The sequence below is a fragment of the Brienomyrus brachyistius genome, chromosome 5 (assembly GCF_023856365.1).
Source record: "Brienomyrus brachyistius isolate T26 chromosome 5, BBRACH_0.4, whole genome shotgun sequence".
NCBI classification, from domain to species: Eukaryota; Metazoa; Chordata; class Actinopteri; order Osteoglossiformes; family Mormyridae; genus Brienomyrus; species Brienomyrus brachyistius.
In genome coordinates this window covers 19,792,561-19,818,521 of record NC_064537.1, presented here as the reverse complement: position 1 = coordinate 19,818,521, position 25,961 = coordinate 19,792,561, and the positions used below count along the sequence as shown (strand labels likewise).

Below are 25,961 nucleotides of genomic sequence, written 5' to 3'. Positions count from 1 at the left end.
CCGATCCTAAGATCTCAGTCATCCATTTCATTAATATCACTTTTGCCCAACTATTTTTAATCCCATTACTTCTTGCTATTCAAATAGGAAAACATAATGCTCAAAATCTTCACATATTAATATTGCATTTTAAACATATTTTGCACATTTTTAGAATATTTATGTAATATCAATATGCAGATATAAAATCATTTTATGTATGGGGCATTTGCACCAAACGATATTAGATATTTGGTGATGGTTTGTTTTGTGAATTGCAGTTGTGCTGATTTGAATAAATAATAATGAATATTCCTCTTTTATGAGCTGTCAAACATCAAGATGATACATAGCTTTCAACCCAGACTTTAACTGTTAGTACACATTTCTGTTACATGAATGAGGTAAGTCCACGTCTCTTCATAGTATCTACATGAAAAGGCTTTAAATCATAAAAATCTGTGTGGGTTGAGTAATTGAACAAGAATAGAGCTCAGTTGTATAACTGCAGTGATCTTCGGGTGTGGCGAGTGACATCAGTTTCCTGTAAAGGTTGCACAATTCTGAACATGGAACAATCTAAAACGTCAAGCATACTAGAGCACAAGTTAATTTAAAGCATGTTAATATAAAAACTGCTCAAAATACATTGAGGAATTAAGAACTGGAAACTTGTGATCAGTCCCCCCCCCCCCCCCCCCCCCACGGAAACTCCCAAACATATTTAACTTGGAGTGATTCACTCCTGAGACTCTGGCACACTCATTTCGGTACTCCACATGCTGATAGTGAATGCTTCTTCAGTGAGAAGGGCTTTTTGCACTGTGCATATACTGTATTGCCGTTCTTTGAAATCTTCTACAGAGCTCAGCAAAAATTTTTATATTTAATCCCAGAGTGAACCAGTCCAGTTGCAATGTTTCCCAGGTCAGGACTTTCGAAATCATGGGCGGCATTTATGGTGCCTGTGTCCCAGCTTGCATAGGTGTGCCGGGCCTCTTCACTACTATCTAATACCCTCACTATTGAAATACACCCAATGTAGCTTGTTTTCTTTCTCACATTGGGAAAACCTTTGAATTTAACCCATGGTAAGGCCATCTTCAAACTGTCAGAAGTTAAATAACATTATCATAATCATGATCATTATTTATGGGAGCTACTTAAATAAACAGATGTGTAATGTAATCAGTGTGTTAATTAAAAATTGCTCTATTTAAGAAAGACAACTGCACACATCTTTGCATTTGAGGGCCAGAGGGCCTAAAAATTTGCACAAATTTAATGAATTATCTGCCTCTTTTTACACATGCAGTCTGAACCTAGTTGATTGATGCTGTGAAGTTGACCCAGCTACATTATTAAGGAATTTATACCTTGAACTCATTTTTAAAAGGATCACAATCATCTAGTATCTTTAATGGGTGTTTATTTAAATTGGGCCTATATTTCCGTGACGCATACCACTATTATATACGTTCTCATTATTTTTTAACATACAGCCGCAGAAAAAATTGAGACCACTCTATAACACTCTATAACAAATCTACATTTTTAAATCCTTGTTTAATCATAGTTCTGCCGGCAAAAGGCTACGCTGAGCGGCAGGTTGATTCTATGTTTGAAATTTCCAAGACAGCAGAACACTAGAAGAAACTGAAGCAGGAGACACCGAAAATGACTGAAGACCAGCCAGGTAAAGGACAGAAGCGACATTCTAATGCCAGAGACGACCATTAAGTTATCTGAGAGTTTCTCATGAATTGGAGGATGACCTCAAGTGGCCCGCAGGTGTGAAGTGCACTGCTAAAAATTTGCAAAAATATATATATTATTCACAGACACACACCCAGAAATTGAGAAATAACTCAAAAAAATTATCCTGTGGTCTCTTAGATTTACACTGAATATTATACCACAGAAATGATGGTATTCTAGAAAAATAGTATGAATTACATTTCATAGATTAACTATGTACTGGACAAACTACTCATTCTTCTCCTTTCTTAATGTTGGCTACAGCTATGAATGATGAAGTATGGCACATTAAAGCCAGTAGCACACACCTGTTTCATTCTCCCTACTGGATGAGGGTAGGAAGGTATAATCTCCACACTGGAAAGCTCCCTCGGCAAACCCCTAACATTTCAAGTAAATATTATTACTGTAAGTAAATATAATTATATATCATTGCCTTCACTTAAGAAAATCAAATCAAACGTTGCCAGTTATATAAAGCAATAGTAATAAAACTTTTTTTCAACACATCCCAGATAATGTTGCCATTTCCTCACTCATGTCCTGCAGCCTTACTGGTCTCTCATTACAGGCGACATATATAACAGCATATCTGTTTTTATTTTCCTCATTAATTTCTGTCCTGTGTCTCAGTTGCAGACTCAAATGTACATTCTTTTTCAACAAATGATATAACTGCATTTATATGAAACTAAATTGAAATATAGGCTGGATCAGCATGGTGGTGCAGTGGTTAGCACTGTAAGGGGTGGCACGGTGGTGCAGTGGTTAGCACTGTAAGGGGTGGCACGGCGGTGCAGTGGTTAGCACTGTAAGGGGTGGCACGGCGGTGCAGTGGTTAGCACTGTAAGGGGTGGCACGGCAGTGCAGTGGTTAGCACTGTTGACTTGCACTTCTGGGATCTAGGTTTGAGTTTCTGCCCAGGTTCTGTGTGTGCGGAGTTTGCATGTTCTCCCTGTGTCCTTGTAGGGTTTCCTACGGGTACTCCGGTCCCCCAGTCCAAAAACACGCTGAGGCTGATTGGAGTTGCATAATTGTCCGTAGGTGTGCATGTGTGAGTGAATGTTATGTGAGTGTGCCCTGCGATGGGCTGGCCCCCCATCCTGGGGTGTCCCCTGCTGTGCACCCCTGCTTTGGCCCCCCCACGACCCTGAAAAAGACAAGCGGTTATAGAAAATGAGTGGATAAATATAGGCCTAATTGCACTAAACTTTCCTATCGATAAAAACTGAATGCATTTATTTGTGATTCTTCCAGTATTAGGCTATAAAAATCTTTGTGACTATGCCACTATTCAGAAATAAGTAGAACAGATCCATTGACTATCTCGAGACCGCTATTTAATAATTATTTTATAAATTAGTGTAGCCCAATATGTATCTATAAAGCCATATAACTGTATAAGGTCATTGCACGGTTTTATTGAGATTAGTAGCTGTAATTAAATTTACGACCTGTACACCCAGGTTTTTTTTTTCCTTAGCTGCATATGGCGTGAAGTATGTGTTGCCTAGTAGCAGGGCAAATAAATCTTTGGTCGTCGAATCCTGAAGCGCATGTTCATACAGCGAGGTGTATCGGAGCACTGTGAAATGCATTTCCACGTTTCTGGAGCAGGTTTGTCGGTCGTCTTGCGGTGGGCGGGGCCAGCCGATGACGTCTAGGGAGAGCCGTGCAAACGGGCGGACGGTCATACAATGAGAATTTACAGATGCCAGTCGTCGGGAGATGCGGACGGCTCGTTCGCCTAGGATACCAACTGCTACCTGAAATACATTGATATTCCCCCCACATATTTATATTACATCCATAATGGACCTTTAAATTTTGTTTTGGATTATTCTACGTTTATGCACATCGATAAAATCTTGGAAAAACAATCTGTAAACGCACTGTAAGCGGTGCTGTCAAAATATACCTGATATATTGTCTTATATTATATTAACCTCCAAGTTTTTGTGTTATCGTATTTGGACTGCTTTATTTCCCTCAGAAATTATGGACGAAGACAATCACGGTAAGCCAACCGTTACATTCTATATGAAATGTAATGTTTTGTTAACGCCATTGGAAGTGCATATGGAGACTACATACGGGGGCACGAGAATGGTAGAAAGAAGTTGATCATTCTGGTAATTATCCTTATTTAGATCATTACTATCAACACTTTATAGTGTTGAGACATCTATTATGATTCTACATTTTATAATAATGATTGTAATAGGCCTTTTACACTTTCGCCTCCTATTGATCCCTGCTTTAAACGCACATTTTGTGAACTACCTATTAAATATAATTATGCATGAATATTTTAAAACAAAAGTTTTTTGCTCTTTGGTTTCGCTGATGCCTATTAAGTCAAGACTGACTGAGTAATCACCTGTAGGCATATTTAAAATGCAGAGCTGGATTTGGTAATCTTCCATGCATTGTGGCACACGTCTATCTTTGGCATTTTGAGGTTTGTATTTGTTATATTACCTCACTTTACAATGCTAGAGGACACTGGAGTTTGGACATTTATCAGAGATGCTGTCAGTTTCCACATGGTGACACTTGGGGATGTAGAACTGGATCTTCATGTTTGCATCTTCAGAAGATGTTCCTGTCTTATATAAGGAAATGTCCAGTAGTGCAACATTTCCAGGAGTCACACTGAGTAGAAAGTGTTGGGTGGGTTGAAAGTGGGATATCTGTGGTTAAGATCTGGGTTACTGGGATGAGTTGCTTGAATTAGCTAGCTCTCCAATGACAAATAAAAAAAGAGATTTAAAGTCAATTAGAGTGTGTTTCAAATACATATTTTTCTTGTAAGCATTGCTTAAAAATACTCATTTGACCATGTATTTGTTCATGTAAAAAGTGGTGTGTTGTTTTTTTAACTGGTTTTAATAAATAAAAAATAGCATTTTTAAAACAGGCCACAATAGTGATATTTGCATGTATTTATGTACCTGTTTTCCATATATTTAGATGTAATTCTTCACCAGTAATTCATCACCAATTCTTTTAATAGATTTTATGCATAATGTTATAAAATAGTGTTATTATCTTTATCGATTAGTGTATTAATGTTAAATCATTTGTAAAGAAGGAGAAATTAAACATTAATGAGGAGTCAATAGCTTAGAGTTTTGTATCTGAAATCCAGAATTGGCCTCTGCTTATTTACCAACATAACAGATATCAAAAAAAAAAAAACAAGTGAATAGTCATATTAGGGTTCGTTTGGTCAGTCAGCTCAGGTGTGACCTCACCAGATGTGTCCAACAATGTGGTAAAATGGCAGAAATACTCCATTGTTCATTGGCATTATTAGTAATTTTGTTATAACATATTTATCTTTTTAACTATTAAGATACAGTGTAGCCATTCATCTTTTGCAGGGGTGTAATCATGTATACATGTAGATAAAAGTAATGTACTGGTTTTTTAACAGTGTTAAGTGCACCTCCATGCTGGTAAAAAGCCAATCAGATCACATCATTCCGAAGCAGCCTCCATGAGTGAAATACAGAACGTGACAGATTAGCCAGCTGTGTTTCTGTTGCACTGTAAACTGTGATGCAGGGTAGTTATAACGGTGATCAGTGTATGCATCTAAAAAGCAGGCTGAAATGAATGGCATAAAGTCACCAGAAGTAAAACATTGCCTGTCAGGGATTTTGTTGTTGATTCATAGAATTTTATATGCTGATTCACCGAAGACACGCACCCTGAATATACAGCTTCTTGGTTGCTAACAGGATCATACTGAAAATAACTGAGTGGTTTTGTCTGAAGTGACAATTTCCAAGTAGGAGGTTTGAAAACTTTTTGAAAGAGGGGTTAAATTTGGTGGATTACGTTGGATGGCTGTCTTAGTTCTCACGATTGCCTGTGTATAATTAGATGTGTTTTCCCTGGTGATACGTAAAGTTTTCCGTTAATGAGCTGGACTTCCTTTATGTTAATAAGGTAAGATCCCAGCTAACAGGGAACATTCCCAGAACTTTAGCTGAGAAGGTTTTTTCAAAGCTGGCAGAGAACATTCTTACTGTAACGTTAATGGAACATTATTTCCACATTTTATATTTTAATAGAGGTTCTGTCAATGTTAGCACAGTGACATTATTACATGAACATCCGTCTAATGAAATTCATGTTGAAAAATATTATTTTATAATAAGACTATTATTTTATAAAAGCGCAACATGTGTACACTGCGAATGCATTATTCAGCCTCGAACCTTCATTTGTTGCTACATTGTAGTTGGATACTTTGACTGTTTCTGTACCATAATGGTAATGTTTGGTGAACGTTCTTAAAACGAAAAATTGTTAATTGTTAAGGCGAAATAAATCAAATGCAGCCAGAGTATAGAAACAGTGTGATGGACTGAAACATTGAACATGAAGAAACAAAATAGAAGGTTCCTGGAACAGAAATGCTACATTGAAATAAACTTATTTTTTGTTGTAATAGTAAGAAACAGAAACAAATTTGATTGGTCTTTACAGGCCTCAGATAAAAAGTAACAAGCACGTGATATGAAGCAGCTCATATAAGCAATTGAAGTGATTCTAAATACCCAAGGAAAGAGCTTAGCTCTAAATACTAGTAATATGTGACATATAAAATTATCAGACCTACAGTAAATAGTTGTACAAACATTACCATATATCTGTAGAATACCTCAGAAGGAATAGGCTTTTGATACCTAAGTAAGCAGTTTTGATGTTACTGTTATAGACGGCTGCTCATTAGGCTAATGAAGTTTAGAACGGTTATGTTATAGCATTGAGTATGAAACTACATTTTCAGCCTCCGTCTAAAGGTGATGCATCATTTTGGAGGCTTTTCCATCCATGCTGGAAGAAACATCTCAAGAAATTCCTAACCTGATAACCATTCACAAATTTGACACTCAACGGGCAGGGTTGTTTCATTTTGAAAGTTTAACATATTGCAAATTATAGGATTTCTTGCATGAATCTATCATTTCCAGTCTATTACATATGCTGATAATAATAAACTACACAAGGTTTGGTCATAATGAGCTTATTGTATTGGTGTGTTGTAGTGTAGGGGAAAGGGGAAGCCCACGCAATGTTTAGTCTGCAAAGATCAAAAACTTGTATTGCACTGGGGGAAAAAAATCTAAAATGATTATTCTGTGGTGGTGAAAGTGAGAGCATAAAAATGCACAGCATGCGGGAGACATAGCAGTAGTTGAAAGACCAGCTGCCTTCCGCTGTACAGTATTTGACAGGATTACAGGGCACGAATCCTTTTATTTATACATGAAAATGCATGAATACGACTCAACAACAATAACACAGGGAATTTGCGACATGATACACTAGCCTGTTTCTTCTTTTAAAGATGATTTCCCGTTAATATCTAGACAGGCTATATAAGTGACCGGTGGACTGGATGATCTTCTCTGTTCCAAGATTTAAAAGGGAAACCATCATTGCACGTAAACATGTGTCTTTATTGCCAAAGGGAAAAAAAACGTAATTCTGCCGAAATGTGTTTATCGCCTATTTAAACACAGGGTGCTCCCTCCTTCACCGAACTGTCTCTAGTTCTGTGTTTAACCCTTCTCATGCTCTATATACTCTTCATGGTAAGATGAACATCTAAGTACAGTGAAGCCCCCTTTGCTAACGCAGCCACTGAACCGTAATTTTGACCACGTAATGAAGATTGTGGACTCATGATCAATATTTCTGTGAAGCACACTGCCTGGTATAGAGATACTAGACTGAATTTTATAATTAAAACATTTGTTTTTGTTAGTAATCATTTAATGAAATTATCATTAAATCCATTAGCACAGTATTCCGTTATTACCGGTTCACTGCTTTTACGGTGTTCTTTTTTCTCATATTTGGTCTTTTCTGTACAGATGACTGTCTAGAAGTACTGTAGTTTAAACAGGCTTCTCTTGATGTCTTTATGGATGTACTTTCCCACTGAAGTTCTTCTTGCAGCACATGTATAACAGTGCTCATTTTGTCAGACTTGACGTGACCACCTGCTGGTTACATCATTGACATCAGCATTGACATTTGTGGTCGAAAGTGAATGTTTCAGTGGCTCAGTGTGTTTCCTTTGGCTTTCTGCGGCCAAATGGCCGCCCCATGTGTTTGACATCATCAGAACAGGAAGTGGCCCGGTGATGCGGGCTAAGGGAAGCTCGTTTATTGGATGGAAAAATCCATAGAGTGACATCAGACGATTTTCCTCTTTATTAGCAAGCACCAGTGGTGGCAGGCACCATAATGGTCATAGAACCGTCTGGAAAAAAGCACCCATTACCCCTACAGTGACAAGTGGCACATTGTTTTTTAAAGGCAGTTTAGTTAAGGTGAATTGTTGTGTTTTGGGTTTGGAGATGAATCACTTTCTGGTGCCATCTGCTTCCCCTGCTATGAATATCAGTGCTCTGCTATGGCACTGGGCGCCATAATGTGCTCTTGACATTTGGCCTCTTTCCCTGATTTGTGCTGCGCTGCCATTTGTACTGCGTATCAGTCGCCAGGATGTGAAACCAGGGGGACGGAGGGAAGATGCGAGACAGTCCCCCATTGGGAACGGCGTCCCCCGCAGCAGTGACACTGCCCAGCTGGCTCTGCCACAGCACAGTCAATCAAGACCTTCTGAGGCCGCAGGAGGGCAAATGGTCGGGGGAGTGAGGCCGTGAGAATCTGGGTAAAAAGGCACGTTGGTTCAGCTCTAAGGCCGCAAAGGGCTGCCTGTGGCAATGATGGCAAAGAATAAAACATATTGGCCGTTCAAAAAATATTAGCGCACATGAAAAGGAGCATAAATTAAAATAAAATTTTATTATCAAGACATGAAATTATGTTGCCTCAACCCTGTTCAAGATAAGCGTTTCAAAGATGGATGGATAAAATTATGCTATTCTCTAACTGCACTTTGCGCCTCATATAATTTTTGGTGTGAGCCTTTAAAATATGCTGCTGTATTTCTGAATTGGGGAAAAAAAAAACAATATATGAGATTCACAAGAAAGTGCTCTTGAGCAGTGTTTACTAATCTGGTCCTCTGAGACTCAAAGTCGGTCCATATTTTTGCTTCCCAGCACCCTGCCAGACAGTCCACACTTTTGCTCCCTCTCCTCCTGGGAGCTAGGATGGAGCAAAAACATGTCTGTGGGTCCTTGAAGACCGGATTGGGAAACTGCTTTAGAGCGTTCCCTGGTGTTTTGCAGTCCAGTGTGAAGGAGACACTGAGCATATGGTCAAAGTTTGGGCATTATTTGTTCAGCTTCATTTGTTCACTTGATAATTTGAAATAGGGCCCAACTAAAGGGCCATAATAGGTAATTAGATCCTCTTCCAGCTAGAACACTTCTTCGCATGGATGGTACAGAACATAACCCTAACAGCAGGACAGAAAGTAGGGTGTTGGAAAGTACATAGAATTTACTAATACGCTTACACTACTGCCTGCGATCATTTTATGTTTGGTATTTGTTGCGAAAATGCAATGCTGCTTGTGCTAAAAGTAGTCACAGCTCATTAATGTTTACAGCTGTAAGTTTATTTTGGGATAACTTGAATTTGAATGGGCATAAAAAAAAAGATCGGTTGGGTTTCAGTGTGCGTTGTTGTCCTTGTTGAGCCGTGGAAAAGCGAGAAAGAGATGCTTGCAGTCTTGCTTGCAGCTGCGTTGTCCTCGAGCTGCCGAAATCGCTTTTTCTGCTCTGTGGTACCAGGCAGCAGTTTTTGCACGTATACGTGTGAATGGTGTTTTTGTTGCCAGACATAAACAATTAGTTAAAAATATTTACTTATTAGACATGTTTAGTGTTTGTGAAAGGGGAAGTGAAACCGTAGCTGAATGCTTCGCTTGTGTTATTAACGGCTCTGCATTACGGGAGTAGAAAGGGGGGCAGGAGATGAGAATGACCTTGTTCTGTGACTAAATCAGCCAGGAACGTGTGGAGCTGGTGTAATTACCCATAGGGCACCCACACATTTTGTATTTTGGCAGATAGTTGCTGTGTTGGGGTGTCAGACTTTGGGGTTCTCAGACTAAGGAAGATGAAAACAAATGACAAAGTGGTTATTCTGTATGCGCAGGACTCCGCCCCTCCTCCAACTGCCATCAGCCAGTAGGCATTGCATGAGCCCTGGCTGTCCCCAGATCATCTTTTCTGCTGCTTCCTTCCCTGGCCCAGCAGGAACCTGGACTGCACCATCCCACCGATTAATATCATCTGGTGTCAGGGCTGGTCTCGGACTCCAGCCGCTCTGCGTCTGACCTCTGCTGTCTGTGATTCATTGACTCTTGGTTGATGCCTCCATGGTTTTGACACTGTCGCACGGTCATAATTGAGATTGTTTTCTACAGAGGGTGGATGGTGCATGGCCAAGGATCTGGACTGTTAGAATGCCAGCAGGGGCCTGTGACCTCCTGTAACGTGATTTTTGAAAATGATCAAACTGTTCAGCATCTGCTAACCATGCCTTTACAAAGTTTCATTTAAATATTGGTTTCTGGCGGTGGATTTTCGCTCGAATTTTTGAGTAGGTTCCAAGAAAATCTGCTCATTGCGAGAGCACATATTATGAGTTTATACCACAGTTTTGGTGGCTTGCAATTGGCTGAAAGTTCTTCCTTAAAATGTCTAGCCTCAGATGAGAGCAGAAAACTGAGGCATGAGTGGAGGCAGTCTGACAGTGCCTCATAAATGACTGCTGCACACTGTTGTCTGGGTACAGCATATGGCATTAATTTTGGAGAAATACTTTGGAGGATTCGGAGATGTTTTCCTTGATTCTGAAAGGGCTAACTAAGTAGTATTGATGGCTGTAGTGAACTACACACATTCTGCTTGGAGGAGCCATCTCTGCATAGCTGTCTCTAAGTCCAGACCAGCGTAATGTCCTCTGAATATTCCACGAAAAGAAAAAATTACTGGGCTTAACACAAATATGCGTGGGCAAACAATACAACATTTCTGAGGGGAACTTTTGGAGTTCTGTGGAGTTATTTGTCTCTGTTCCTAACGGGAAGCCGGACTTATTGCTAGTCTCCAGAGTCCCAAGTCATGCGCTGAGAAGAATTCAAAGCCAGGCGACCCCTCTGAGTGTTTCCATTCCCGTGGTTCAAGGATTTATTCTCTGCAGGTTTTCGGAAAGGGGAAGAGGGAGAAGGTCGGAGGAAAAGGCAGGGCTGGAACAATGACATGAGTGAACCTGCAGGAAATCCAGGAAATATTTGCATCCTTTTTTGCTGGGACACGTATGCATTGCATTAATGCAGCATGGCTATTTGTTGCCATCTTTCTTCCGATTAAATTTGTGGCCTCATAAGAAGAGACTTTGTTTTGTACTATTAATGAGAAATGAACCTGAACCTCAAATGAACACTTTAAGAGGAAGTGAGCAGAACATTATGGCACAGTGGTAGGTAATTATGTGATTTGTATGCTATTATTTATATATTGAAATGCACATAAACAATATGTAATCATATAATTATAGCTTATTTATAGTATTGCTAATTATTATAATTAAATGATGAAATACCTAACAGACTTGCATAGTTTAGTTTTATGTTAAATTACACAGCTGGGTCTAAGTGACTGATTTATCATTTAGCATTTAAATGAAATTAGTTGATGTATGTAACTTGTGGGCTGGATTGTTCCCCAGGCACATTTGTGCCTAGAGATCTGCAGTCCATCCACAGATGCAGTTCTTGCAGCCCAAAAGACACGTATGAAAGCTGGGTGTACAGAGCCAAATGGGGTTAGGGTTAGCAGCCGTCCGCAGCTGTGTGCATCCCCCCGCTTCCGGTCTGGCAGCTAGCGATGACACTGTGGTTAATAGCAGTGAGGTACGTGGGGATTCCAGCCAGCTGGCACTCATTTCTGAGCCCAGGAAACTGGTGGGATCAGGTTAGTGAATTTAGGACAGTCAGCAGATGATGGGTTTGGAGATATGTGTAGCTGGTTGACATGTTCGGTCTGGAGAATGGAGTTAAAACACATGGGGAACTCCACAACATGAAGAGGCTAGAACAGGACAGTGAACACAGGCTGATTAATAAAACAAATGAGATGTTGATGTTAAAGCCCAGGGAGATGTACTGTAGTTTTAAGAGTAACCACTGTTGTATAGACCTTTGTGGGCTCCTGATAATTAGCTTTTTTGAAAGTATGAAGAATACCGTTGCAGCTATGCCCTTAGAGCAGAAGACGGATGTTTTTTATTCTAGCGTCTCACGTGATGGCATTACACTGCAGGCTAACTAGCTTCTCCATCCCTTCCATTTTCGCGACATCACTGATTACTGTCTGCAGCACAATTCATTAGGCAGCCGGGACAAAAACGATAATAAATCTTTCAAATGTATCCGTGCGTCAAGTAAATGTGACCAACCATGCCGGTGACGCCCATTAAAGAATTTTAACCCTGACAAGGAATTTCAGTTTTTGACTGTGTCATTTAAAATTAATTGGACTGTACAGGCATAGAGGCTACCCAAAAATGTCTGCGAGGAGGCCATCCGGCTGTACTCGGCATAATTCTTAGTCCTGGCTATACTTCATCCTTACCTTTCTGGACATTATAGGCCACTCCTGGGTTTAAAGAGGCAGTTCTGGATATAGAAGAGGTTATCCTTCTAATTCCAAGTCTAAAAGGGTTTTTCATGTATTTTTCCCTAGAATTAATTGACTGATGAATACCCACAGAAGAGACAGACTGGGGTTTAGATATTTGCTGTTCAGTGTTTCCAGCTCTCAGTGTGTACGTGTGTTTCTGTGTGCATGAATGTGCGTGACGTCTGGCATCCATTCATTGTTCTTGTGAAGTGCTCTCCACCCAGACAAAATCAGGAGCTATCATGTTTCCTTAAAGTCATCTGCTTAATGTCATGATCTGCCTCCTTCATGTCCCCATTTGGCCAGCAGAGGTCACTGGCCATACCATAATCACGTGATTGTTCCCAGCCCTAATGTCTTAACCATCCACACCTGTCTCCAGTTTGTTAACTGTGTTCAATGTTTATATTTCCCTGCCCTCACTGTGTTCCCCAGTTTGGTCACTGGCGCTGTTGCGGATGTTTAGTGTTCTCCCTGTTCGTTGTATATCCTGCTCCTGCAGTGCTCCCCGTGTGCCGGTTTGCCCCACTCCCGCCTCGATGGTCCTTCCTGCCCACCTTTAGACTCCTCGCAATCCTTTGTATTCCAGTTCCCTCTTTGTCAGTGCAGTAAAGTCCTCTTTCTGTTCAGCCAAAAGCTTCATCTGGGTCATATGCCTCCTCCTTCAGATGTCATGATGGGGGGAATTGGGATTGTGTTGTAGTCTATGAGTTCCTTACATGTTAGTATGAACAGTGAAGTGTATTGATGATTTTGGAGAAGGATTTTAAACAGTCAGTATTAGCTTGTTTGGGAGGTCAGTGTAATATCCATCCATCCATCCATCCATTTTCCAAACCGCTTATCCTACTACTGGGTCGTGGGGGGTCCGGAGCCTATCCTGGAAGCATTGGGCACGAGGCAGGGAACAACCCAGGATGGGGGGCCAGCCCATCGCAGGGCACACTCATACACCATTCACTCTCACATGCACACCTATGGGCAATTTAGAAACTCCAATTAGCCTCAGCATGTTTTTGGACCGTGGGGGGAAACCGGAGTACCTGGAGGAAACCCCACGACGACATGGGGAGAACATGCAAACTCCGCACACATGTGACCCAGGCAGAGACTCGAACCCAGGTCCCAGAGGTGTAAGGCAACAGTGCTAACCACTGCACCACCATGCCGCCCCCGTCAGTGTAATACGGTCAACTAAATAAATAAATGACTGAAATGGGAGTTAATGCTCAATGACCTCATTTGCATGCAAAGTTAACCCACGTTGTTTTGGAAATATAAGCTATAATGGAGGTTTACTGCATTTCAAAGCTAAGATGACCCCCTTCAAGTACGTTTTTTTTTAATGCTTACATACTTCATATATACCTGACATGACCAATCATGGGAACTATCTTTCACTGTCATTTGCACTGTCAGTGGTTAGGGCTCATCTTCCCAAGCGGACGCTCTGCTTTAGAGTGTTGCTGCTGTTTGCGACGTGTGTGCCTTCCCCCCTCAGTGTTAACTCAAGGCAGAAGACTAATTTCCTGACTTAACGCAAGAAATATTTCATAAAGTTTTTTTTAACCTTCATTAATACTAATCATATTTTAACAGTCATAGTGTTTCCAGTTTTCATTCTTAACCATGAACACATAATGTGCATAGACAAAATCTGGAGCTGAATGTAGATACCTAGTTTAGCTAAACTTGAGTTTAGGTAAACCAGAGTTTACCTAAACCAGAGCGTTCTTATCGGCCCAGCTATGAAAGTTCTCTGCACCACCTCTTCTGGTTGTACATGACATAGAGCACAGACTTTTCCTATAGCAATGGGTTAGTTCCTAGGGTACCCCTTCGCTTTGTGGAATACACATATAGAATTTATCAAAGTCTCTATTGCTACACAAAAGTATTAACGAAAACAGTTTTTGTCTGCAATTGTTCTCCAACATGATGACCTTGTTTGATAAATATTTCATACAGCCAGCCTCTGCCAAGCAAAAAAAAAAAAAAAACCCTCACGTCGATTAATCTGTCTGGTCTCTAAATTTCTGAAAATCATTTCCATTCCAAATAAATCTATCTTTCTTATATCATCAGGAATACTTGTTTTCTTGTTTTTTCAATTATTTTTTTTGAGGTTTGGCCTTTTTTGCAATCGAATGATTTGTAAACTTTTCACATTGCACCTTGAAATTCACAGGAGCTTCTCAGCTAAATCTATGCTGGTATAAAATTATGATACGTAGAGTTTGTTCTAAGGTTTCTGCGATATGCTGCAGACCCCCCCACAACCATGCACAGGAGAAGCGGGTTGTGGAAAATGGATGCATGGATAGAGTGTGTTCTAAAATATTTACCTTGCATCTACTCAACCATTCACCCAGATTTGCAGTGATCCAGAGCCTTGTCTGTTAAGCAGAGGATGGGTCAGATTGTGCATCCTGGGGATGGAGATAAATGCAGTTTCATCACAGTGCAGTCATTTGCGCGTTCGCTCACTTGGTCACACATTAAGAACAACTTGTGGGACAAAGCCAGCTTTTGCCAACTGAAATGTTAAGCAGACAGGCAACAGGGAACACGAGGGAGCAATTCCAGACATACATGCTTTTTTGTTTACGATCTATTTCTCTTTCAGCTGATAAAAATAGAAGTACCCAGAGTGCTGTGGTCTTGATTCAGTTTGATTACCTGCTTTGTACTATGTCCTAATCCAAAAACATGAAGGACCTATCTTTACCCTACTGTTTCCCCCCCAAACTCAATAATTCATATACGATGCAAAATCATCATATATGAATCATATCCATCAATCTTAATTATTTAACAGAAAGGAATGTTGCGATTTTAAACTGCAGTGCCCTATTTGTAATGTCATTCATTTTTAGAATGATGATATGGTCTGTATTTATGGGAAAGCAGAGCCTCTGCTTTGATTGACATTGTTTAGACAACAAAAGGAAATTTTGGATAACGCTTTACATTAACTGCACTTTCATAATGCCTTTATAATGATAAATAATGCAATTATATATAACATTATGATAATTATATATAACATAAAATATGATTATAATGTTTGTTAATGTTTACATACATAATATGAGTTTTTTAGCTTATGTGCATACTAAGAATATCACACCTACTGAAAATTATGTCATTTCATATTAGCGTTAATGAAAATGGTCAAAGCCCTCTTGCGATTTGGAAGCTGGAGGCTAGAAGTGGTACAAAGTGTTAAATATGATTGCGTGAAATGCAAATATTGTCAAGTTAAGAAAAGCATTGAAAACAGTTTTGTAGCCCTGTCATGTATGTATCTCGAGGGTTTGTTGGATTGTGCCTCTGGTGTGTGTAGGGAGATCGTGTATCTTCCCAGTGTTTTGTGGGATTCCTTAGGCTACTCCATTAACCCCTGCAGTTCAAAGACAGTGGATTGGCATCCAGTCCTGGGTGCATCCCATTCTTGTGCCCTGTATTGCTGAGGGGAAACTCCAGGTCCCCCCAAATCCTGACTAGGATAAGTGATTGGATGACGAGAAGATATCATAGATACATTATCTAACACAGTTAAAGGAACACATTTTTCCCTGCAATTTTGTCCCAGTTTCAGACTGTATTTTAGTCTTATACTCTCAAATCTGCAAGATATTTACATTCTAGAAATTACATTAAAAAATTAACCACAATTGTTACATTTGTAGCACATATTTGGAAGCCAGGTAATGACACAAGAGTCACGCAGCAGATTTATTAACAAATAAGTTTAAAAAAACTTCCGCATTACATTATTCAGATGCCTTTATATTGTGCAGACACAGACATCAAAACGCATATGTCAGAATACTTACTTTCAGATAAATCATTGAAATCTCAATCTACAGCATTCCCATCCCTGAAAGATTTGTAATGTGCCATGTGAATCGCAAGTTAAAGGCTCCGCTTTAGGAAATGCTGTAACAGCGCTTAGCTCACCAAAGTGCCCTAAGTAGGATAAGCCCCCTTATGAGATGAGAAGCTCCATTTGCCTGTGATCTTGAACTTAGATTGCATAAATGTGGCAGATTCTGGGCTTTAAACATATTCAGGAACATTCATGCATTTTACTGACTGCGTACACAGCAGAGCTAGAAATGTTTCTCATGCACATCAGACACCTGGACAAGTATTGACTAGTTATAAGTACAGTTTATATGACTACATGTAATATTTTTATGAATACCAGTGTTTCATTCGTAATGTGCCTACTTTTTCAGATATTTAGATATTAAGTATAATACTACATTTCAGTTATTTATTTTAAACAGATATTGCATCACATTTTGCTTGTTTTCATAGGTACAGTGGAAACCGCTTATAGCGATCATGGTTATAGTGCTTATCTGCTTATATGGATCAAAAAGCTTGGGACAGAATCATTCCTGTACAAATACTGTTTAAATCATTTGCTTATAGTAATCAAGCAGTCTGCTTACAGTGTTGATTTTGGGTTTTTTTAGTACATGATAAGATACTGAAAAATTAAATTATGGTAATTATTTTTATAAGCTATATTTTATATACAGTACTGTATAGTGATTTCATTTGTACAGTACTGTATTTGAAAACCCGTTTAAACAGTTGTACTGTATTTTGAAAGAGTCAGTAAAATTCAGTAAATATCGATGTTGTCTATTCAATTACCTTATATTCATGTAATAAATATACAAATGTCAATTAGAGGGGGCGGCATGGTGGTGCAGTGGTTAGCACTGTTGCCTCACACCTCTGGGACCCAGGTTCGAATCTCCGCCTGGGTCACATGTATGTGGAGTTTGCATGTTCTCCCCATGTCGTCGTGGGGTTTCCTCCGGGTACTCTGGTTTCCCCCCACAGTCCAAAAACATGCTGAGGCTAATTGGACTTGCTAAATTGCCCATAGGAATGCATGTGAGAGTGAATGGTGTGTGAGTGTGCCCTGCGATGGGCTGGCCCCCCATCCTGGGTTGTTCCCAGCCTCGTGCCCATTGCTTCCGGGATAGGCTCCGGACTCCCTGCGACCCAATAGGATAAGCGGTTTGGAAAATGGATGGATGGATGGATGTCAATTAGATGGAAATCTGCCTGAGACATAAAGAAAAAAATAAACGTTTAAAATGATCATGTGCTTATAGTGATCAATTTCACCAAGACAGACGTAATTAGTATTTGCGGTATTCCTGTATTATTAATACATAGTTTGGCTCTTGATTTTTGCAAGATGCTGAACTATCCACATCAGATTGTTGTCAAATTGTTGGTCATCCTTTATAGATCTGATTACCTGTTGTGAAAATAATCCAGAGGGAAAATGTATCAGAACAGTAGTTTGTGTGTTCAGTGTGGAATTTAGTGTTATATATACAGTATATTTGGTCCACTTTTTTGTGTTTTTTCGGTGTGAGGTATCCTGCCAGTATAAGGGAGGCCATTGTCATAATATACAGTTCAAACCACCAGGGAAGTTATAGATAAACAATGAAAACATCCCCTGTCATGCCTCGGCGATAAAACATCACATAGCCATTTTGTGTGGGGAACTTGATAACAAGGAACTGAGGATCTGTGGCTGGGAAGCACGAGATGACTGGCTTGGCTGTGACTGATTAACAGGTGTCTTTATGAAAACAACAGTAAGCACGAATGTGTTCTTATCTACATTATTTATCAATAGTGGCAGGTGTAGAAGTAATTCATTCCGTTATTATTTATTGACAGTGGTGTCTTCTCCAGGCTGATCTCTGCATCGTGCCATATGCTTGGTACAGGCTTTAGGTTCACCGTGACATTGTACTAGATAAATAGTTATGGAAGGTAGATGAATTATTTATTGACATATTATCCAGCCACCAAACTGTAGGAAATGTAAGTCCCAGGACCACTTGCTGATAGAAAAATTACTATATGAACTATATGATATGGGGGGGGGGGGGGGTGGTATGGTGGGGCGGTGGTTAGCACTATTGCCTCGCACCTCTGGGATCAGGGTTCGAGTCTCTGCCGGTGTTCCATGTGTGTGGAGTTTGCATGTTCTCCTCGTGTCGTCGTGGGGTTTCCTCCAGGTATTCTGGTTCCCCCCCCCCCCCCCCCCCACAGACTAAAGACAGGTAATTGGAGTTACTTACTTATCATGCATGCATGTGTGCCCTGCGATGGGCTGGCTCCCCATCCTGGGTTGTTCCCCACCTTATACCCATAGCTTCCAGGATGGTCTCCAGGCCCCTGCAACCCAGAAGGATAAGCAGTTTGGAAAATGGATGGATGGACTATATGGTGTGATTATGATCTGACACAGTACAACTTTTCTCATCAAACAGCACAGAATAAGTCTTGCTTGTGCTGAAATTCCCATGGAACAAAAGGGTTTCCTGTCATGTCTTCAGAAAGACATTGTGGTCGTGTAACTGAAGTTCAGCTATGTTACTGTCTCTGTGCCTTCATCAAAAGCAGCCAATGTCACCACTGAAAAACAGCCATTGTTGATTAATCTGTAATCTGATTCTCTCCTGAAAGGAAGGTTCTTCTGACAAATTAAGCAGTTCTGCTTTTCCACTGGAAAGCAGGCATTTCAAAGGCAGACTTAAAAACTGAATGGCTGGAGAGTGAAAATGGGTCATATTCACATGATCGTATTTATTGTCAGCAAATACTGTTGGGTGTTACTCATAGAGGCGCTGTTGAGAATGAATGAAAACCCCACCCCTGTGAAAAACTGCCCTCAGAAGATTCCAAGAAATCTTGAACAAGACAGTGTGAGTTTCCCCCTGACAAAGCTTTAGCCTGACGTGCCAAACAGCCTGACAGAAAAAAGAGCATCACAGCAGCTAAACGCAAACGTGGTGGAATAGACACAGTCTCACAGAGCAGACGCCTTCGTGACGCAACGTCACATGGAAAACAGGCCAGTATGGAAGATAAATCATAATTTTACGGATGGCTCTGAAATATTTTGAATGTTGGGGATGTAAGTGTTTTTTGAAGTCTGAAGGAAGAGAATGTTTGCATTGCAAATTACCCACCAGGTAGCCGGTCAAAATGTTATGCAGGAAAATCAGAAATAGCACCTTTAAATCCCTCACCTGTCAGAGAAGAATGGGGGGGGCAGAGAGAATCCGTGCCATGTTTGGTAAATCCTAAGTAACTGGATCTGCTCACTTCTCCATATCTTTTCCAGTATATGCAATCAAACTTTTTTTTTTTGTTGCTAATTACGCATCAGTTGCAGACGTAGGTAAATTACTGACTATTTAGAAAACAAGTTCAGGTTTCACCACATAGCTGTTCCCCTAAAACCAAGCTATAGGAATAAACTATGAAATGTTCAAATTTATTCTGCATAATATCACTCCTATAAAGGTAAATCTATTGACTATATTAGGACTGACTCTGTTCTGAAACAGAATTTAATCCGGACCACGCGATTACCCCCCCCCCCCCCCCCCCACAAATTAGCATATTTTACCACACCCCCGCCACCCTCCTCAAAATGTTTTTACAACTCGATCACTGGCACAGTTTTAACTTAAGGTAATCCATCCATTCATCCATCATTTTTACTGCAATTTTGATTATATGGTATAGTTTTTTAAATGGCATTTATATTTTATTTACTTTAAAATTTACTTTTTATTTTTGGTTCACTCACAACTCAAATGTCTATCCATAACAGTACGTTATGTAGACTCTGTAGAGAAGTTGTAAATGCTAATTTGTTCAGGTTCCTAATGTTAAAAATAGATATTGAAGCATAAACAATTAAAATATTTTGAAGACAAGGACGGACGATGCTCCTTCAAATGAAGCTTGGGTGGAATATCAATGAATTAAGTCCTAAAAGAGAATGCCTATTCAGCCGGACAGCTGCCATTAATGATGCATGTGGCATAACCTGGATAAGGCGTTGAAGGATGAATGGATTGCTAAATGGACGATCATGTTTATATTCAATATATTTCTCCCAGTGTGATCGTCTAGTGTTCTTATGGTGATTCATGAGCAATGATAACCATGTGATCCACATACTATGTCTGCCAAAGTGAGCGAAATCTAACGTTATGGGTGAGACAGATCATGTGACCTGCACAATGTCTCCTGACCTGGTTTAAGCTCTCGTGTTTTTGATTGGTGGACTTCAAATCCAGTTTGAAAGCTAGCTGAACTAGCTAGACAGAGTTCAATTAAAGCATAAAACTCGTCAGACTGAATATAATTCCTGTAGGGAAAGTAATCCGATCGAGTCCAATTCCACTGAAAACACTGGTCCCATACTGTACATCAGTGCTCTTTTGATATCTGACTTTCGAATGGAGGAGATCAGATGATGAGATAATCTGCAAGGAGAATAACAGGCTTAAAGAGAGTCGTCTATTTGGTGAAACTAAGTAAGGATGACAAATGAAGTCGTCTCAGCATTTTTCCTGAAATGATTAGGACTCTGTTGCCATTGGGTCTGTCATAGCTCGGGGCTCCGACTGCAAGCAAGTAAAAAGTCTTGTGTGGGTTTGTTTGTGTTTAGCCCCAGTTCTGAGGCCTTGTCCAAGTAAACAAGGGTTGTCTCCATACTGTCGGGTTTACCGTTTGAGTTCACAGACAGCGAGCCTCAGTGGAAAGAGCTGCTGGGTGTTTGTTACTAAATCATGTCCTGTCTGCTACGGAAAAAGCAACTCGGATTCCTCATTTTTACCTAAAAAAATAAACAGACCTATCCTAGCCATATCGTTGTTCAAAAATGTCATCTTTTTAGAAAAAATCATATTAAATGATTATATTAAGACATCCACAACATACATATAAAATTGCTTGGCATTTTGATTTCGATTTTATTTTGCATTTCAGCCCCACTATTCCAGAAAATGTTCTGGAGTACAATCTTATTATTTTTGTTTTTTTTAAATTACTTGATCATGCAGGATAACCTTTTAATGACGTCAGAGCCCTTTCAGTCAGGCTCTTTGTTATTGGGTGCCCGGTCCTGTATAATGTTCCGATCGCAGAGAGCGCCTGCTGTTTTTCAGACCCCCGTGACGTGTTTAGCGATAACACGAACTGACAGAAAGGTTACAATAAACCGGCTCCAGTGTTTTCCGCACGCGGCCCATGGTCAATGCATTATGCTGCACCGCCCGCAGCGGCTGAGCCCATAACCGCTTCAGCCACTTGCCAACGCGCTCGCAGACACAGCGGCGAATTGTGGCTGCGCCCCGCTGTAGTCAGCGCATCCGCCTTCCCCCCTTTCTTCGGCTTGGTGTTCTGACGATGTGTGTAGGAGGGTGGCCGCTCTGCTTTCTCTATTACGTGGGTGCTTTGTGCGGTCGGGCTGAACAATCGCTGCTTTGTGCGCGAAGAGCCCGAAAATCGTTGCGCATATCGTCGAACTTTGCAATTTCTGACTGCTATGCATTTAATATTTTGATCGAATTAATACATATGGTTCAGTGTTATCAAAGAATACCGTCTGGAAGAAAAAACATTTTCTAACAAAACGTATTGTAAAGACACCCACTAATCAGGGTTATTAGAGAATGTCATCCAAAAATCACACTGAAACTAATAACATGAAGGCAGGATTTCTGATTTTGTATTTTATGTATCCTTGAGCATTGATGAATCATTTTCATACTGACAGCATGCAGGAGAAGCCCATGTGGTGATTATGGTCAGGAAGTAGAGCAGGTTGTCCTGTCTGAAAGCATCTTTAGAATGATGTAATTCATGCATATAAACATTGCATTAAACTGAGTGTCCTGTATTTATGTAAGCAATGTTCTGTACTATAGGTACAGCTGATGTGTAACACATAACCATTCTCATGATATACAGTTCATTTTAATTTCACCCACTGTATAAAAATTTCTGCTAAGCTGATGCAATTAAAAAAACTTGTAGAAGCATGATTGGAGATAGAGTCCTGGGTTTTAATCCCCTTCCTGCCATTGGTAATGAGTTGCTGGTGGTATCTGCTGCATGTGTGTTTCTTTCAGTGCCTGAAGATCTCTCAGTCGATGAACGAGATGAGTTGACCAACATACGACGCAGGAAGAAGGAGCTACTGGATGATATTGAGGTACTTGAAGTTAAACGATTCTGGTCACTCACATCGTTTCTATGCTGTTCTGTCTGAATAACATTAATCGCCTCTGTACATTGAGTGATTTTTAAAGGAAAAGGACCAGTCAGGTTTTACTTTTCTGTTACTGTGGTTTTCTTTTAGACAAGTTAAAGGCCTTTCCAACCGTCCACAAGTGATCATACTGAAAAATTATGATTACAAATGAATTTTTAAAATGGTAGTGATTTTAGAAGTAATTGAGTTAATTTCCTGGTATTTTTCATATAATATAAATTCAGTATTAGTGAATTAAATGATTGAATAATTAAAAATTAAAGTTAAAATGTAATATTTAAGAAACCCCTCCATCTTCCAGCCGATCAGAGTTGCCTGGAGCGTGTCGCGGGCCCCGCTCAGGCGTGGTGCGTGATAGATGGGAGGCCAGCCCATCACAGGGCACATCCTATGCAGGCGTTTCCCAATTCAGTCCTCAGGGATCCGTATTCAGTCCATGTTTTTACTCTCTCTGAATTCCCTGCCAGACAAAACAGAAGTGTCCAAAACTGTGGACACTTTGTATGTCCCCGATGATCAGACTGGGAGATACTGCCCTATGAGCTTCTGGGAGATACCAATTAGTCGAACTGTATATCTTTGGTGCATGGGAGAAAAGCATTACACCAAATACAATGGGATCTCCAACCCAAGAGCTGTGAGGTTGCATCGCTGAGCAACTAAGCTACTTATTTTAGAATATTAAAAAGTAATGTCTTAATCTGCTGCTTTGCTTTCTTAATGTGGCGTACGATAATGATAATGACATTTTAACTGTTATGAGAAGAGTTGATTTTGCAGGCAAAGGAAGGAAAAATTTAGTTTGTTCAAAAGTGCACATCTCTTGCAGCGTCTGAAGTTTGAGATCGCTGAAGTCATGACTGAAATCGAGCAGTTAACTTGCATCGGGGAGAGGTGAGCCATTTCCTCTTCAGCAAGCAGCCCTGTTTCATCTTGGTTTACAGGAACACAGCGGTTCTAGCTGTAACCCACTTGGATGGCAGCTCCAGCTCTTAATATTTCCTTTGGTCTGGCGTAAGTCCCCCTGGCTGTGCTAATTACAGGGAGCCATTAACATGCACGGTACCCGCCTGATGAGGCCGACTTTGTCGTTAGAGTGCGGTTCAGCTGGATTGTGCTGCCAGGGCATCCGTTATGAATAATGATGCTACATGTAGGCAGCGTCGAGCTAAATCGTCCCTCAAGCATGGGGTTATGCTGCGTTCATCTCAGAAGTTGGAAGTCGGAGCTAGGAATGACGTTAACCGCGTTCCAGTACAAGTCAGAAAGCCATTTAGCAATACCAGTTCTAGACAGGTTCATTTTTAGCCATTGTTAGCAACATCAGTTGATAACAATGCATTACGTGGTATTTTGTGCATATAAACATCGTAACAACATATCCACAGATATAGGTTGGACAGTACTGTGAGAATTGACGATTTAATAATGAATCACAAATAAGACATAAGTATTAATAAGCAGCACATAACTTCAGCTTCCACTTCTGTTAACGAAATGCTCGGCCATCTTCAGTTCTGAGGTCTGGGTTGCAGACCTCTGACTTCAGGGGACGTTCCAGCTGAAGTTTCACATTGGGAACTTTGAAATTCTGACTTACCAGTTCATATGGAATGCACCATTATTCAGGCTTCAGTTGTGAGAGCCTCTTAGAATATGTTTTTTTGGTAAAGTATTTAAAGAAATTTCAAATATCACTGTTTCTTCAAAAAGTAATCAACAAAAGTACTTGCATTTATGTGGACTGTGAAGAAGTGATACCATAACATTTTGTTCTTTATTTCTTAAAAGAATTGAACAATGTGAGAAAAATCCTGGCACGTATTAGCAGAAACCATTTCAAAATATGTAGTTGAATAAATTAAAAATGCTATCAGTTTCAGAGCTATGTTTATCACTGCTGACGACTACTATTAATATCCTGTCTGACACACTACACTCAAACCCTTATAAAAGTCAGCTGTCACACTTGGGCACTGCGTTTAGGTGCTTAGACCTTGCTTTTGTTCATAACCAGTTACTGTTCCTCCCCATATCTAAAACTGGATGTTTTACTGCATCAGACCAACAACAGGGTTTATATCCTGTAATAACTTGAACCTGTCTACATCTGATATTTTGTCATCCAGAAGCAATCAAATACATCAGATGTGTGTATTTATCAGTGATAAAACATCAAAATTTCTGGTGCACATTTGAAATTCTCATTTTATTAACAGTATTATTGAAGAGGATCTGTGAATTGTATATAACTGTTGAGTCCTGCTTATATGACAGAAATCTCATGGAATAGAAGAATCTTTTCTAATTAAAAACATTAAAATGTATTTATTGTGTATCATTTGAATGTAATACTATTGCTGGCTCCACCCATAATAAAAATGACCAAAATGACTTGTTAGTTGCTCTGGGATATTACCACAGTGCATTTTCAAACCTGTGTTTACCAGTGTTTTCAATGACTCTTCCATTTCTGCCGGAGTAAATAGAAAAATGCAATTGTATCTCTTCTGATACAGCAAAACGTCACAGAGGAACAAACAGATTGCAATGGGAAGGAAAAAATTCAACATGGATCCCAAGAAGGTACAGAACGTCATTATTTTACAGTCACCAGCACACACTGATAATCATCAAACACCCGATAAATCTGAAGGTATAATGTCACTTGTGAAATGTTCATGAACTGCAGTTATGGTAGCTAAATATTTAAGTAAAATCTAAAGCGACATTTTAAAAATGCTGCATGATGCATTTTAACGCCGTAGACCGTTGCTTTTTATTGAGTCATAATTCGTTTTCTGGCAGCGACAAAATGCCACTTAAGATTCGAAGACAGTGTTGCTTGGGGACTTCACAAAATCACGCGATTTTAATTGGCAGAGAGAAAGTAACCCTTGTTTAATTAACCCGCCTAAGGGTTACGTAAAATTTCAACAAAACGGCCCTCAGACTGCAATATGACAAGAAATGCTGCTGGTTTGGCATGGATCAGATTTACGAAGAGGTGAGCAGGGGCCAGGAAGCACAGCACAGCACAGCACAGAAACGCGACACTGTCTTCCAAATTCCCAGTTTAATGGAGTGGAAACACCTGTATATGGCGCCCCACCTTTCAGGCGCAGAAACACTCCAGATGACTGACGCATATAGCTTGTAAGAGCTGTGAGAAATTAATAACCTAATCTTCATGTACTAAAACCACACGCTGTCAGTCTGCGCCGTGCATTGTTGTGGAAGACAACTTTCCCAGCAGGGAAGCAGTACTTGGACGCATTTGTATGTGTTGGAAGTGTTCTGCGTTGACGCTGCCATCCGCCGGAATGAATGGAGACTGGGTGCGCCAGGAAAATGTGTCTAACAGCATTAAGCTTAGTTTGTTACACACACATACCCTGAGGTGTGTGGTTACCGCACGCATTTGAGTCTGTTTGCTGAAAATGTGAAAGACGTTCCTGCTTTGTACC

The 25,961-nt window shown here is 40.1% G+C and overlaps 1 protein-coding gene across 5 annotated transcripts in view; it reads left to right on the top strand.

The window, feature by feature from the left end:
* Positions 1-1,641: 1,641 nt before the first annotated feature.
* Positions 1,642-25,961, top strand: part of cyth3a (cytohesin 3a) — a 36,201-nt gene continuing 11,881 nt past the window's right edge. Inside the window, exons 1-4 of one of the 5 annotated variants that reach the window (XM_049015841.1) lie at positions 1,642-1,675; positions 22,352-22,434; positions 23,324-23,388; positions 25,014-25,080. In XM_049015841.1, the coding sequence (XP_048871798.1) occupies positions 1,657-1,675; positions 22,352-22,434; positions 23,324-23,388; positions 25,014-25,080 (234 nt within the window). In that variant the 5' untranslated portion in view covers positions 1,642-1,656. Of the gene's footprint in view, positions 1,676-3,314; positions 3,355-3,422; positions 3,755-10,959; positions 11,164-20,732; positions 20,753-22,351; positions 22,435-23,323; positions 23,389-25,013; positions 25,081-25,961 lie in introns of those variants that run through there. The other 4 variants (XM_049015839.1, XM_049015840.1, XM_049015843.1 and 1 more) reach the window with 4 other exon arrangements.